Source organism: Myxocyprinus asiaticus, chromosome 45 (genome assembly GCF_019703515.2).
Source record: "Myxocyprinus asiaticus isolate MX2 ecotype Aquarium Trade chromosome 45, UBuf_Myxa_2, whole genome shotgun sequence".
NCBI lineage: Eukaryota > Metazoa > Chordata > Actinopteri > Cypriniformes > Catostomidae > Myxocyprinus > Myxocyprinus asiaticus.
In genome coordinates this window covers 24052301-24067557 of record NC_059388.1, presented here as the reverse complement: position 1 = coordinate 24067557, position 15257 = coordinate 24052301, and the positions used below count along the sequence as shown (strand labels likewise).

The window sequence follows — 15257 nt, the reverse complement described above, 5'->3', positions numbered from 1 at the left end:
CAATGACAGAACCCAAACTCAAGAACACAGAAGCAGTTCACCACAACGTGCCACTTGATTCTCTGTTAATGCTTTTGCCGTAGAGCTAGAAGCTATAACAGCTCAAAACGCAGCAGAAAAAAATGCAAACCTGCCTCGACACGCTGATTCACGCCACCCGAAGAAAACAAGATAATACAGCAGAAAACAGTGAACAGTGAAAGAGTTTGACAGTGAATATACTCGCAAAAAGAACAGCTGCGTTCTGCGACGTACCTGAACTGTTAAGTGACCACCTCTTACGAGTCCTGCTGAGGATAGCTTCCAAAGATCTTCACGTGGAAGAGAATGAGAATGAAGTAGGCACCTATGACAGTGGTTTATATGGGGAGGTGGGACTCCCTCATCACCGCTGCGATTGGTCTGTCAACTGACAGACTGGGTGTTATTGGTGCTTCCAGGATTGTCCACACCCGAGACATTACCCATAGTGAGATACCGAACGAATGTTAGAAAGAGAACTATGGGCAACCGATCCACACTTGCACGCAACAGATCCACATGCACTCAACTTACAAATCCACACCAGAAGAATACACAAATATACGGGTTTCTTTGCTCTGAATACCATCCACAAGTACATAAGTGTAATTTAATGCACAAATAAATGGTGAGCTGTTTGTATTGGTATTCTTCTTCGAGAATGTCTGTTCTGCAGTCTTGACATACACACATGCGCAGTGCTGGGGGCGTGGTTTAGCGTGGCTGACAGCAAATGCCCATTCATTAAAATGAAGGGAAATATACAGTAGATTTGGCTATTACTTTTTTTAAGAACAAAAAAAGAAAAAAAATGACCAAGAAGGCTATTCCATGCACTTCTGTTTTGAAAGAATAAAAAAACTTGATCTTACCAGGACAGAGAGAGAAGTGGACAACCCAGATGCACAACAACAAGAATACAAGTACATTAGAGTCTCTAATTTGAGAAAGGTCCTAAACTAGCAGCTTTAATTAACAGTATATGCCAAACAGTTGCATTGCTTTAAGTAAAGGATTCTTGAATGAACAGAATGTTTGAGGAATACACCATTTATTTAAAAAGAAACAGTTAATTGCAACATCATAAATGTCTTTACTGTAATTTTTCAATTATTTTCAACCAATTGAATGCATCCTTGTGAAAATGTATTTAGTGATTTCAAAAATTATCGCTTTTTACTAGTAAGAAGTACATAGCTGATATGTGTTTAGAATTTCAACTAGTAAGAAATGTATAACAGATATTTGTAATTGTGTTTTAAACAGGAGTGATTGACAGATCATTGTGAAATTCTACTAGTGAAATTGCAATTACAGATATCAAAAAACAGCTATAACTAGTTAAAATTCAATTTTTCACATCAAGAATTAATGGTTTTACTAGTGCAAACCTAATTACTGATTTAAAAAATTTGTATTTTCATTTTATTATAGATATCTATAATTTCATATCCTGCAGATGAGCAAATGATGAAAGGGCTTGCAATACCACTCCAACTTTGTTACCCACCTTTTTGAGGCAACGGTCACTGCCTCTCAAGTTGCTGGAAATCGCTAACTCTTATTGAAAATGAATGACCTCCGTTCACTTTGTAGCTGCAAATCCCTGTGTGAACACACCTTCAGTTTTCAATGGAAGAGATATAGTAGCTTTTATCCTTTTTTTTTTTTTTTTTTACATGCCTTGTTAGGATACAGTGTTAAGCTCATGTTAGAGCATTTTTCAATGTCTTAATACCACTATTTCTCTTCCTCTTTTGATCTCGCTACAGGTTAAACATTTTGCTGGGCGGCATGACTCCGTTTTACTTCCACCTGGTGAACGTATGTCTACACTGCATGGTGACAGCACTGCTCATGCACACCTGCGAACAGTGTGTGTTCGAGGACAGCGACCTCTCCTTCCTCACCGCCCTCCTCTTCTCTGTGCACCCCATTCACACTGAAGCAGTAAGTGTACACACGTCAATTTTGAAAAATTTAATGGTTGCTCTTTTCCATGCAATTACACTGAATGGTGACTGGAGCTGTAAAGTTTCAAAAAGGACACAAAAGCACTGTAAAAGTGGTCCAAATGACTTGAGCTGTACATTTCAAGTATCTGAAGTCAAATAATAGCTTTATGTGAGGAATGGACAAAAATGTACATTCATATTCACTGAAAATCCACCCCAGCTCTTTTTTGCGAGTTTATGAGAGAAGTAGCGATGTTTAATCATTCAGATTGGTTTGGCCAACTGGATCAACCTATTAATTTAAAAGATCTGACTCAAAAGTGTGATTCACTTCCACAAAAGAAAGTCATGCTGTTTTTGGAACAACATGAGGATGAGTAAATGATGACAGAATTGTCATTGTTGGTTCAACAATTCGATTAATATATTTTCAGAAACCAAATGTGTATAGCTTTTGTTTTTCAGGTTGTCTGTGTTTAGCTAATGTTTTGAAGAGCTCTTGTTGAGTCAGCCCATAGTTAACAATTTGAGGGCGTTTTATAGGACATGTGGACTGTGTGTTCAAGGTTATGTCTGTTAGCAGCAGTCATCCACAGAGCTACAAAGTTTGTTTTCAGTAGAGCGTAGGAGTAAGTCCATGCCACCGAGCCAGATTCTGATCATGAGCTGTTTAAACAACACCATATATCAACAGCTGCCCTGCATCTCAGCAGCATTAATGAGACACACACACACATTCACACTGCACACACAGCTGCTGGAGGTGGTGGCATCCATTTTTTGATTGATTGGCCAGAAAGATAATTAGTCTCTGGATAAGTATTGGAAAGATGAAGAGGTACTCTGTGTTTCTCTGCAAGCATGGGTGTATGCAGATTAGCATAATAATTTTCTGTTTTCTTAGATTAAATTTTTGTACTTTTATGGATCTTGTGAGATAGGGATGGAAAAGGTGGGAGAACATGGGTAACAGGATTGGAAAATGATGCAAGCTGGATTTGAACTTGAATTGCCACACGAGCACCACAATTTGGGGTGTTAGTTAGGATATGGATCTGAAACTTTAGTATCATTATCAAACTATACATTAATAAAAAATTCTGTTGTGTTGTGTAAGAAATGTTGTAAGCCAGATTCGATCTTGCATTGCCTGCATGAACACCACGGCTCAGTACTACTGGAATAACTACTGGAATATTAGCATACTTTCAAACTACATAAAATGTCTTTGCTGTGTGTCGCAAGAACTGTTGCGAGCCAGATTCAAACTTACATTACCCAAATGAGCACCACGGCTTGGTGTGTCAGAGAATTTGTAGTAATCGCTAGGCCATGGGTCTGGACTCTGTAGTATTAGTATATTTTCAAACTATACATAAATGAAAAATGTCTTTGTTGTTGTGTTGCAAGCCAGATTCAAACTTACATTGCCCAAATGAGCACCACGGCTTGGTGTGTCAGAAAATTTGTGGTAACCGCTTGGCCATGGATTGCAAGAAATATTGCAAACCGGATTCAGACTTCCATTGCCCTCTTGAAACCACGGCTCTGTGTTTCATAGAATTTGTGCTAATCACTAGGCCATGGGTCTGACACATTAGCATAATTTTCAAACTATACATAAATGAAAATGTCTTTGCTGTGTGTTGCAAGAAATGTTGCAAGCCAGATTCGAATTTGCATTGCGACACATGAGCACCACGGCTCGGTGTGACAGATAATTTTTGGTAACTGCTAAGCCATGATTCTGATACATTAGCATAATTTTCAAACTTTACATAAAATAAAATGTTATGTTGTTGTGTTGCAAGAAATGTTGCAAGCCAGATTCAAACTTGCATTGCCCACATGAGCACCATGGCTTGATGGGGCAGAGAATTTGTGGTAATTGCTAGGCCATGGGACTGGAGTATTAGTATATGTTCAAACTATGGGATATATAAATGAAAACGTCTTTGCTGTGTGTTGGAAGAACTGTGGCAGCCATAGTGCACCAGTATGCTCACCACACACCAGCTGTTGATGGAGAGGAGAGAGTAGAGTTATAGAGTCAGTTAATGGATGGGGATTATTAGGAGGCCATGATTGATAAGGGCCAATGGGAGGAATTTGTCTAGCACACCGGGGTTACACCCCTACTCCTTCCTTTTTTTTTTTTTTTCTCGAGAAGTGTACTGGGATTTTTAATAACCACAGAGAGTCAGGACCTCAGTTTAACATCTCACCCGAAGGACAAGCTTAGCTTGCATGCAAAGGTTTGTCCTCATAGCTGGGACAGCGGGCAGCCCAGTGGCTAGTTGTTGGTGAAGAGGAGCATCACTTTTCGGATGTCAGCAGGATCCTGATGGAGGATGAAAGAGCTTTATTCACTGGCATTCTGTCTTTCCCTTGAGACTGTACTGAAGTCTGCCTGCAACCTGCTGACCATCTGCCTGATTTCCTCCTACACAGCCACCCACCGGCACCCATTGCTGCCCACAGCTGATGATGTCATTGTGTCTTCTAATTGAAACATAGCTTACTCTTTGCCAGATCATTTTGTCCTGTCTATATGTTAATCTATGAGCTTAGACAGCAATGTGTTTGCTTACAGATTTAGATGTTAAAGAGGCTCTATTGTGCTTTTTGGGATTTTACCTTTCCTTTAGTGTGTAATATAGCTGTTTGTGCATGTAAATGGTCTGCAAAGTTAAAAGCTCAATGTCCACGCAAAAGGGAGTTATTGACAACACTGCTCAAAACTAAAAGAAACGGCTGGATTGTAGACCAGCCATTTCTTCTGCAAAGTATCTACGTCACTATGTAACACATTTGCATAATGCCCACCTAAGGGCTACTTTGGCCCATCCTCAAACAAACGTAGTTATAGCCGAGGCCAGGATGAGTTGAGTTAGTGTTGTCGCCATGTCGAGAAGATGCTGTTTTCTTCCCTGCGAAAGAAAAACCTCTTTGTTTGGACTTCCAAAGGCAGACAAATTGAAGAATCAGTGGTTAAAATGTATTTGAATTATTTAGCAGTACAACCTCAACAAATGCCAGATTTTCAAGACAGTTACTCCTGAAAGATGGTGCAGTTCCCACTTTGTTGGGACAATCTGGTGCTTCAGGATCACAGCCTGTAAGTATGCTTGATTATTTGTGGATTTATCTGCTACTGAGAGATCAAATGCGGAGTATATTGTTGTAGCTACGGTGTACACTCAGTGCAGTGTCTCTGCTAACCTGCTAGCTAATGTAATTATGTTGAAATAGTTTTGCTAATCAGCTGCAGGCCCACTTTTACCTACAGTTGTGTAGAATTATGCAGATTGTTTGTCATTCTTACTATCATGAATAGTGATCAAGTGTAGAGAGATTTATTTTTTACAAACGGTAATTTTACGTCAGCAATCCACGGTAGTGCTCGGCTAACTTGCTATGTAATGTTATTGTTTTGGTAAGGGTTTACTATTCCGCTGTGGGCCGGATTTTACCTAAAACTGTGTAACAATGGTCGACCTCGAGTCCTATATCATTATATAATTACAAGCTGTAATGTTACAGCTGCTATCCACGGTAGTCCACGGCTAACTTGCTAACTTGCTCACTAACTCTCTAATACACCCGGTAATGTCCAACCGGGAGTAAGCCTCTGTTCTCCATTCATAGCTCATACACCCATTCCAGCAAAAAATGACTAACTGAGATACACTATGTGTCTTTTACTTGAAGCTTTGTTAGATTCACAATAATCAACAATGTACTTGTAAGAAAGCTGCAAAATTAAAACTTACCACTGTGAAACGTCCTGCTCAAGTCGTGCTTGCGTAGGTGGTTCGGGTCGATCAGCTTGTTCTTCCAAACTTTCATTATCGGACTCTGACTCGGACTCAAACTGGTATGGCAAAAACCAATGCCATTGTTACCATAGTTACAGTAGTGTTTACAGCTGTTAAGGAAGCCTGAAACTCAGTTATGGTAAGGGCCGTTACATTTCCGACACACGCTCTACGCAGTTGACCAATCACAACTGACTGGGCCAGCTGACCAATCAGAGCAGACTGGGCTTTTCGGAAAGGGGGGCTTTAAAGAGACAGGAGCTAATTTAGAGCTTTTGAGCCAGAGGATGAAAATAGGTTTAGCAGAAATGTGCAGTTTGAGAAAAATTTGTTTTTTGAACATTAAAGCATGTAAACCTATTCTAGTAGACCCCCAAAATAAAATCATAGAACCTGTAAATTAGCATAATATGGGCTCTTTAAAAACAGAGTTTTTTTTTTTTTTTTATCCTTTCGAAGAAAATGTATCTGTCAGTACGTATGTATATTATTCTGTTCACCTATTCATAGTCTCAGTATTTAATTTGTAGTTGTATGAGTCATATTTTCCTGGCCTTAACTTTGCTAACACACACACATGCACCTTATTGTTTGTTTAAAAAAAAAAATCACACAGACACCCAGGCCTTCTTAGATTTCAAGAGAATAGAAGCTGTGTGTGTGTGTGCGCGTGTGTGTGTGTGTGTGTGTGAGAGAGAGAGAGAGGTAAAGAGTGTTTGTGTAAGTTTCTCCATAATGCCTATAACTTATAAGGGTTTATGCACAAAGAGGTCGAAAGGTGTGTGTGGAAAACTCCATATTGTGGTCTCCATACTGTCTGTTTTATGTATGAATTTAGATTTTCAGAATTTAGATTTTGTGTGAGTGTGTGGATACATAATTAGCTGTAGGTGAGCTAAATCTGACAAACTCTGTGTCTGAAGACATTCGGGGACATCCCCACTTGGAAAATCGATTCATAAATAAAGCAAATACTCTCTATTAGTATTATTATTATTATTATTATTATTATTATTATTATTATTATTTAAAAAATGCAAATAAAAAAAAATTAGGTGTAGGGTTTAAGTTAGAGTTAGTCTAATAATTATAATCAGTTTTATACAAAACAATAGAAGTCTATGGTATGTTCCCATTTGGATTGCAAAAGTAAATGTGTGTGTGTGTAGAAGTGTTGGCAGGGCAGGGCTCTGCTGCAGCTGTTCTTGTGGAATTCCTGTAGAATTAGGTAATTTGCTGAAATGAGGAATAGCTGTGGGTCTTTTTAAGAAGTGGAGTGTTTCAGATTGCAAGCTTGATATACAATTACCTTGTGCTGTGTGTGTGCGCATATTCAATCACCTATCTTAGCAGGGTAAGGTTGGCTGAGATGTAAGTCATACTTAAATACACACCCCTTTAAAGGGGCCCCAAAGAGGGGGCCTGGGTAGCTCAGCGAGTAAAGACTACCACCCCTGGAGTTGCGAGTTTGAATTCAGGGCGTGCTGAGTGACTCCAGCCAGGTCTCCTAAGCAACCAAATTGGCCCGGTTGCTAGGGAGGGTAGAGTCACATGGGGTAACCTCCTCGTGGTCACTATAATATGGTTCGCTCTTGGTGGGGCACGTGGTGAGTTGTATGTGGATGCCGTGGTGGATGGCGTGAAGCAATCGCGCTATGTCTCCGTGATAATGCGCTCAACAAGCCACGTGATAAGATGCGCGGATTGACGGTCTCAGACGTGGAGGCAACTGAGATTTGTCCTCCACCACCCGGATTGAGGCAAGTCACTACGCCACCACAAGGACTTAGAGCGCATTGGGAATTGGGCATTCCAAATTGGGGAGAAAAAAGGGGAGAAAATCAGAGGGAAAATAAGACGATCCATGGATCCATTTCCTGCACCAAACACCTTAAAACACAATAGATGAGGAACAAGGTTTAGGATGTAATGCGGGCTTGCAGTCCTTTTAATGAATGCATAAATTCTATGAAGAACCAAGATTGTCATGTGTAAGTGCTGGTAATTGCCTATTTCTCTAACTGAACAGTGGCAAATGTGTAGGAGGAACAAAATGCAGTTAGTACAGTGACTTGTTTTGTTTCTTCAGTGGAACACAATAGGAGATGTTAGCTATATAGTATATAGATTCAGTCACAATTCACTTTCATTGTATGGAAGAAAGATGCAATGAAAGTGAATGGTGACTGAGGCTAACATATTCCTTTTGTGCTCCACAGGAGAAAGAAAGTGACACAGGTTTGGAACACTATGAGGGTGAGTAATTGATGACAGAATTTTCTTTTTGGGTGCATTATCCCTTTAAATGTATTCATTCAGGCCATTATTTTAAATTGATTACTGGATCTATGGATTATTCCATTATGCATACTCAGGTGTTTTTTTTTTTCTTCTTTTTTTTCTTCTTTGTGCTTGCAGATTGTAATTACTCTAAATGCATGATTTTAATGGACATTTTTATGTCTTTTATTTGAATTGCCTTTATTACAGCAACTCTGATAGTTTGATATATTTGCTGATAACTCCACTACTTCATCTGTTTTCATCCCATAAACACAACCGCCAGACTAAAATACCACACAGATGGTAAGTTGTATTAAGGACCAGAGAGCTTTTTATATGTTTACATTTAATCTCGGAATAGTGCAAAAACACATGCACACTCCCTGTCCCTTACAAGCAGTGTGCATATGGCCTCTTGCTCCGGGGTGTGTCTTCTGGAAGTGTGAGTATAATTCTGTGGAATTCTGCCTCGAGGGGGATGGGCTTCAAAAACCCTCCAGATGTGGATTTTGGAAGGAGAGGAGAGGAGAACTTTAAGGATGATGTACGATTTTAGGGGGATGGGAAGATGACATGATGCCGAGAATGGCACCAGGAAAATTAATCTCTCTCTCTTTTTCTATCTCATTTCCTTTTTCACCTTCCCACTCTTTCACTCCCCTCATTTCATTTTGTTAGCCTCCTTTGCTGTTTCTTATAAAGAAATTATCATTAAATGTCTCTGATTAAACCTTCACTGTTTACACACGTACACAACGTGGACGACCACCCTTTTCTTACTTAAGGGATCGTTCATCTAAAAATGAAAATTCTGTCATTTACTCATGTTGTTCCAAACCCTCAAGACTTGTAGTTATTTCCTCATGGAACACAAAAGGAGATTTTAGGCAGTATGATAGTCTCAGTCACCATTCACTTTCATTTGCATCTTTTTTTATATACTATGAAAGTGTATGGTGACTAAGGCTGTCATTCTGCCTAACATCTTTTGTGTACCACAGAAAGAAAAAAAAAAATATATATATATATATATATATGCACGTTTGGAACAAAATGAGGGTGGGTAAATAATAACAGTATTTTGACACCTGAGTGGCCGAGAGGAAGTCAAAATAATCAAAGATTAGATGACATCATCAATGAGCGTCACCTCCTAGACCATTAGAGGAAAGAGGCTCAATGTATTTCCTTGCCAACATTTTTTTATGGGTTACTGGGGGTTTGTATGATGGCATTGAACGGTTTTGTCGCATTAATGGCATGATTGCAAATGTGTGAAACTGTGTGTGTTACAGGTGTCTGGGATTGTTGGCAGAGCAGATGTGTTAGCCAGCATGCTGTTCCTCTTGGCCTTTCTCTCCTATATTAGGTAACAGCAATGTTTGCACAACACATTAATGTATCCATTATGAAATGTTATAATCAATTATAATTACTGTAATATACCCAATATATTATGTATTCATTTCTAATCTGAAATACAGTTCTGAAGCCTGTAATTGTAAAACCTGGTGGGTTGTTTTTGTCTATATTGCTCTAGAGAGTAAATTATCCCTCCAGTTACTGTACATTTGTGGCATTTGAAAATAATAATAATTCGTACCAAAATAATAAAAATGAATTGTGGCCAAATGTCAGATTTCATGATTGCATTTGATTACAATTCTTTACAAAATGGTTGTCTTTGCTACTTTTTATAACATTTTTTACATTTTATCCCCTTTTCTCCCCAATTTGGAATGCCCAATTCCCACTACTTATTGGTCCTCATGGTGGCACGGTTACTCACCTCAATCCGGGTGGCGGAGGAGAAGTCTCAGTTGCCTCCGCTTCTGAGACCGTCAATCCGCGCATCTTATCATGTGGCTCGCTGTGCATGACACCGCGGAGACTCCCAGGACAAATCATGGACAAATTTCAGATTTCATACTTTTGATTACAATTTTATACTAAATGGTTGTCTTCTGCATATTTTTTTAATAATTATAAATCATACCAAAATAATCTAAATGAGGGGGCCTGGGTAGCTCAGCGAGTATTGACCTTGACCACCACCGCTTGAGTCACGAGTTTGAATCCAGGGTGTGCTGAGTGACTCCAGCCAGTTCTCCTAAGCAACCAAATTGGCCCGGTTGCTAGGGAGGGTAGAGTCACATGGGGTAACCTCCTCGTGGTCGCGATTAGTGGTTCTCGCTCTCAATGGGGCGCGTGGTAAGTTGAGCGTGGATCGCGGAGAATAGCATGAGCCTCCACATGCTGTGAGTCTCCGGTGTCATGCACAGCAAGCCATGTGATAAGATGCATCTCAGAAGCGGAGGCAACTGAGACTTGTCCTCCGCCACCCGGATTGAGGTGAGCAACCGCATCGCCACGAGGACCTAGTAAGTAGTGGGAATTGGGCATTCCAAATTGGGACGAAAGGGGATAAAAAACAAAAATGAATCGAATCAGACTGAATCATGGCCAAGTTTCAGATTTCATGATGCATTCGATCCGATTCTCTACTAAATATTTATCTCTGAGCCTATTTATTTAAATAATTATGAATCGTACCAAAATAATCTATAAACAAATCAGACCGAATTTGATTATTATTTTCTACTAAATGGCTGTTTTCAGCATATTTTATGAAAATAATTACAAATCATTCTTAAATATTTTAAACAAATCAAATTAAATCAAATCGAACATTTTGTGACGTCATGATTCAGTTCAATTCATAATTATTTTCAAAAATATGTTAAAGATAGCCATTTGGTAAAGAATCATAATTGAATCATTGTTAGAGCAAATATTTGAACCCCTGCTTGAGTCTTGTATACAGACATAAAACTTTTCCAAATTATTCCTTAGTCTCAGTGGAAAGGTTTAGTTAGTGGCAGAGCAAGTTTAGTAACTTTCTTGTCCTTTTTTTTCCTTTCAGGAGTGTGTCAGTGAGCAGAATTGCTGATGCTTTCCCCCCAACAGTGTCTGTCTCTTCACTGGCTCTCAGTCTGTTTTTGGGCACCTGTGCCATGCTGGTAAAAGAGACAGGCATCACAGTTTTTGGAGTGTGCATTCTCTATGATTTCCTGGTGATCTGTCATAAGCCACTCATCTCGTAAGTTAGTGCACATTTGTGGGTCTCTTTGTGTGTTTACTGTGCTTTTAACCTGTTAGGTTATTATTTAGCACTAATAATTGTGGGCTGCCATTGCTTTTAGGGACACTGAACGTTATTGTGTTGATATTTTTGCACATCAGCATGCATGACACCATAATATGTCACATAAAACCATGTTGTTTTATCACATAAAACAACATAAAATTGCATTTCTTCTGGAACAGATCATAATTTTCACATCAAATTTTTTATGAAAGTGTTTCATCACCTCTTCAAATGCATGTCATTACAAATTAATAACAAATTCCCTCACAAATCTCTCTGCAAAAGTGACATAAATCCAGCTTTAAGGATCATCTTTAAACACTGCTTTAATTTAGATTTGAAATGGCAAATGTTCATATTTCTGATTTGTTTAGAGAAGTGGCATGTAGTGGGCTGAGAGATGAAATCTTCAATGGAATGTTTATAGAGAATCCCACTGTGGGCGAGGCTAGCTAAATAGCCATATGCTTTCAATCTTCAACACAAGACTGAGACGAACCATAAGTGGCCAATACACATTCATCACATGTAATTGAATCACATAGCATGCATACTCATTGAATTTATTAGGATGGGGTTAAAGATTGGCAGTCTCCAGCCAGACATTGACTGGTTATAGACTATGTACTGTCTGAAAATTTGCTTGGCTCATCAAAACATGCAAATGTATGCAGACACACAGCCTGACCTTGTCTAGATGCCATTCAGGAAACAGATGTAGTATGTTGCATGAGCACGTTTTCGCAGTATATTTGTTTACGCTTCTTTAATCATTTAAAGGATAACTTCCTGTTTGACTGGTAACAAACAAATTGTGCTCAGATTGTCAAACATATCTCCAACTGAGAATACACAAAGCAATCTTCCAATTACAGCTCAGCTCTATCGAGTTATGTGGCAGTAATTGGCATTCAAAGAGAGTCAATCAGGCGAGGCAAACAGGAATTTCGCTACCCGACTGCACCCAAACTCTCGTTCATTCTCTGCCTCTGAACCTCATTTGCTTCAATTGCAGTCCCAGCTACTTAAAATCGTCTCTGTGTCCAGTGTGTCTTCACTGTGAATGAGTGTGAATTGCTGAACAAAGGGGCTTGCCGTAGAGAGGGAACCCTTAACTGGCCCATGGGTTCTCATTACTGAAAGAGATACAGGACTGCTACAAGAATTATCCTTGAGTGCTATGTGCAAACATTAGACCCCTTACACGCCCACGCGCACACACTCTCCCATGCTCCTTTCTTTCTCCCGAGGCAATATCAACCTGATCAAACTGGAGGAAAAAAATAATAATACTAATATATAATTATTTGTGCACCCTGAACTATTATAATAAAAAATGGTGTGTCTCTTTCCCATTGCAATAATGCATTATGCTGCCCAGCACATATAGCATCACTGTGCTGTTAAACTGTCTTCAGTTCTGGCAATGTTTGTGCACTTGGGTGTCCTAGCAGCCCTGGGTGCTCTGCAGAGATCAAAAGCAGAAGACATGCATCTATTCTGATGTGTTAGTCTCAAGGCAAGGCAAGTTTATTTATGTAGCACATTTCATACACAATGGTAATTCAGATTGCTTAAAGAGCCCATATGATGCTCATTTACAGGTTCATAATTTTATTTTGGGGGTCCACTAGAATAGGTTTACATGCTTTAATGTTCAAAAAACACATTATTTTTCTCATACTGTACATTGCTGCAGCACTTCTTTTCACCCTCTGTCTGAAACGCTCTGTTGTCGCTCCTGTCTCTTTAAAGCCCCCCTTTCCAAAAAACCCTGTCTGCTCTGATTAGTCAGCTGGCCCAGTCTGTTGTGATTGGTCAACTGCTTAGAGCGTGTGTCGGAAATGTAACGCCCCTTACCATAACTGAGTTTCAGCTTAAAGTAGCCCTTAGGCGGGCATTCTGCAAATGTGTTACATAGCGACATGGCTAAGTCTCGGAAGTAATGGCTGGTCTGCAAACTAGGCATTTCGAGCAGTCCAGGAGCAGTGTTTTCTGTGGGAGAGAGTAACTCCTTTTGGCGTGGACTTTGTGCTTTGTAACTTTGCTGACCTTTTACATGTACAAACAGCTATATTACACACTAAAGGAGAGGTAAAATCCCAAAAAGCATAATAGGGCCTCTTCAACATAAAAATAGAATATCCATTTTAAAACCAATTAAGAACAGTAAATGAGAATAAAAAGTAATAAAAAAAATATTTACGTTATTCAATTTTTTCAAATTATTTTTTAAAAAGGGAATAATACAGAAAAATGATACAGTCCAGTCAGTGAGCACAGCACAGTACTCAGTCGATAAATGCACAGTTAAACAGATGTGTTTTCAGTCTGAAGCTGGTTCCAACTGCGGGTGGCACAATAGCTGAACGCTGGTATTTCTAACTGACTTGATCCTAATGATCTGAGAGGTCTGTTAGGTTTATATACAACAAGCATATCTGCAATGTATTTAGGTCCTACAGTGGGCCATTGTGTGGTTTTTAAACTAGTAAAAGTACTTTAAAATCAATTCTAAATGTGACTGGAAGCCAGTGTAAAAGACCTGAGGACTGGGGTGGTATGCTCAGTTTTTTTGGTTCGGGTCAGTTGAATGAGCTGCAGCTGTCTAATGGTTTTTTGGGAATGCCGGTGAGGAGTCCATTGCAGTAGTCCACCCTGCTGGTGATGAATGCATGAACAAGTTTTTCTAAATCTTGCCACATGACCTCAGGCACAGCAAAGACCTCACAGATTTGCTGTCACACCAATTGCAAATGAACATGAAATAAAACATCCAGTGCCAAAAACCCATTTTTACCAATTATTAAGAAATGTAATTTAATATCGAGAATGTTAATAGCATGAACTTGTGTTTATGTAAAATGTATTTGGGAAATAAATAGAAAGTTTTTTGGATTGTATTTTGATTACAAATTCAAATTCAAAATAAATAAATAAAAATCAATAAAACTTTTAAACCAGTCAAAAATTTTTTTTTTTTTTTTTTTTTTTACCTATTATTAAGAAAGCTAATTAAATATGGTTAATTTGATGGAAACATTTTTTTCTGTAATTTCAGTGGTAAAAGACTGTAAAAATGCTACAGTAAAAAAAGTTAATCGGTTAACGGTTAGTTACCTTAAAATATACAGTAAAAAAATATTTAAAAATCTAACAAGACAATGTAATTTTATGGTAAAATGATGTAAAAATAATAATTAATGGTAAAAATTTCTATTTTGTTTAACAAGAGAGTACATGTACTTTTTACGGTAAATTATTGTTAAAATTACAGTAAAACCAATAATTGGGCGTTCACAGAATTCCCTGTGTGACCTATCACATTTCATTATATTTTATGGGAATAGTTATGTTTCTTCTTATTTTTTTATATCAGTTATGTACTTTAGGGTGTTCCGTGTTATGTTTTATGTAGTTTAGTTAATGTTTATTGCATTATTTTAATTTCACATGTGTTACCCTGATGGTGTTTAGAGTTTGTATGAGTGACACTGAGCACTGTTTCTACATGTTTATTGGTCATTGCTCTTTGAAGGGCCACTATTGATAAACTTTGTCATCATGTGCCTTTCTGCAATTACTAAAGTGATTAACGATACATTATAAAGTGAAAAGCAGATTTTTATAGTTTCAGAATGTTAGTATAATGAACTGTTGTGGCATGGAGGAGGGCGGGGCCGGGTTGTGATGCTGCACACCCGGCCCCTAATCAGGCTAATCAAGCCCTCGAGAGGGATAAAGGCGACCGGAGGCGGCAGTTCCAGAGAGAGAGAGTTACGGGCAGCTGCCCTGCATGTGTTTGTCTTTTTGTTTAAGTTTATTATTAAATTATTATTTATATTGTCAGGCTGGTTCTCGCCTCCTCCTTTCCCTTGAACTTCGTTACAACCGTAAAATATACAGGCATCAAAATTACATCCCTTAAAGCCTGAAACATGGTCACTGTATCTTTTACTGTAAATGTTTGGCAACCACAGCTGCCAGTAATCTACCATAAATTTTACAGATTTTTTTTACAGTTTAGTATTA

The 15257-nt window shown here is 38.6% G+C and overlaps 1 protein-coding gene across 2 annotated transcripts in view; it reads left to right on the top strand.

The window, feature by feature from the left end:
• Nucleotides 1-15257, top strand: part of LOC127434905 (protein O-mannosyl-transferase TMTC1-like) — a 61227-nt gene that overhangs the window by 12149 nt on the left and 33821 nt on the right. For both annotated transcript variants that reach the window (XM_051687970.1, XM_051687972.1), the window contains exons 2-4: nucleotides 1794-1971; nucleotides 9373-9446; nucleotides 11001-11177. In XM_051687970.1, the coding sequence (XP_051543930.1) occupies nucleotides 1794-1971; nucleotides 9373-9446; nucleotides 11001-11177 (429 nt within the window). The remainder of the gene's footprint in view (nucleotides 1-1793; nucleotides 1972-9372; nucleotides 9447-11000; nucleotides 11178-15257) is intronic.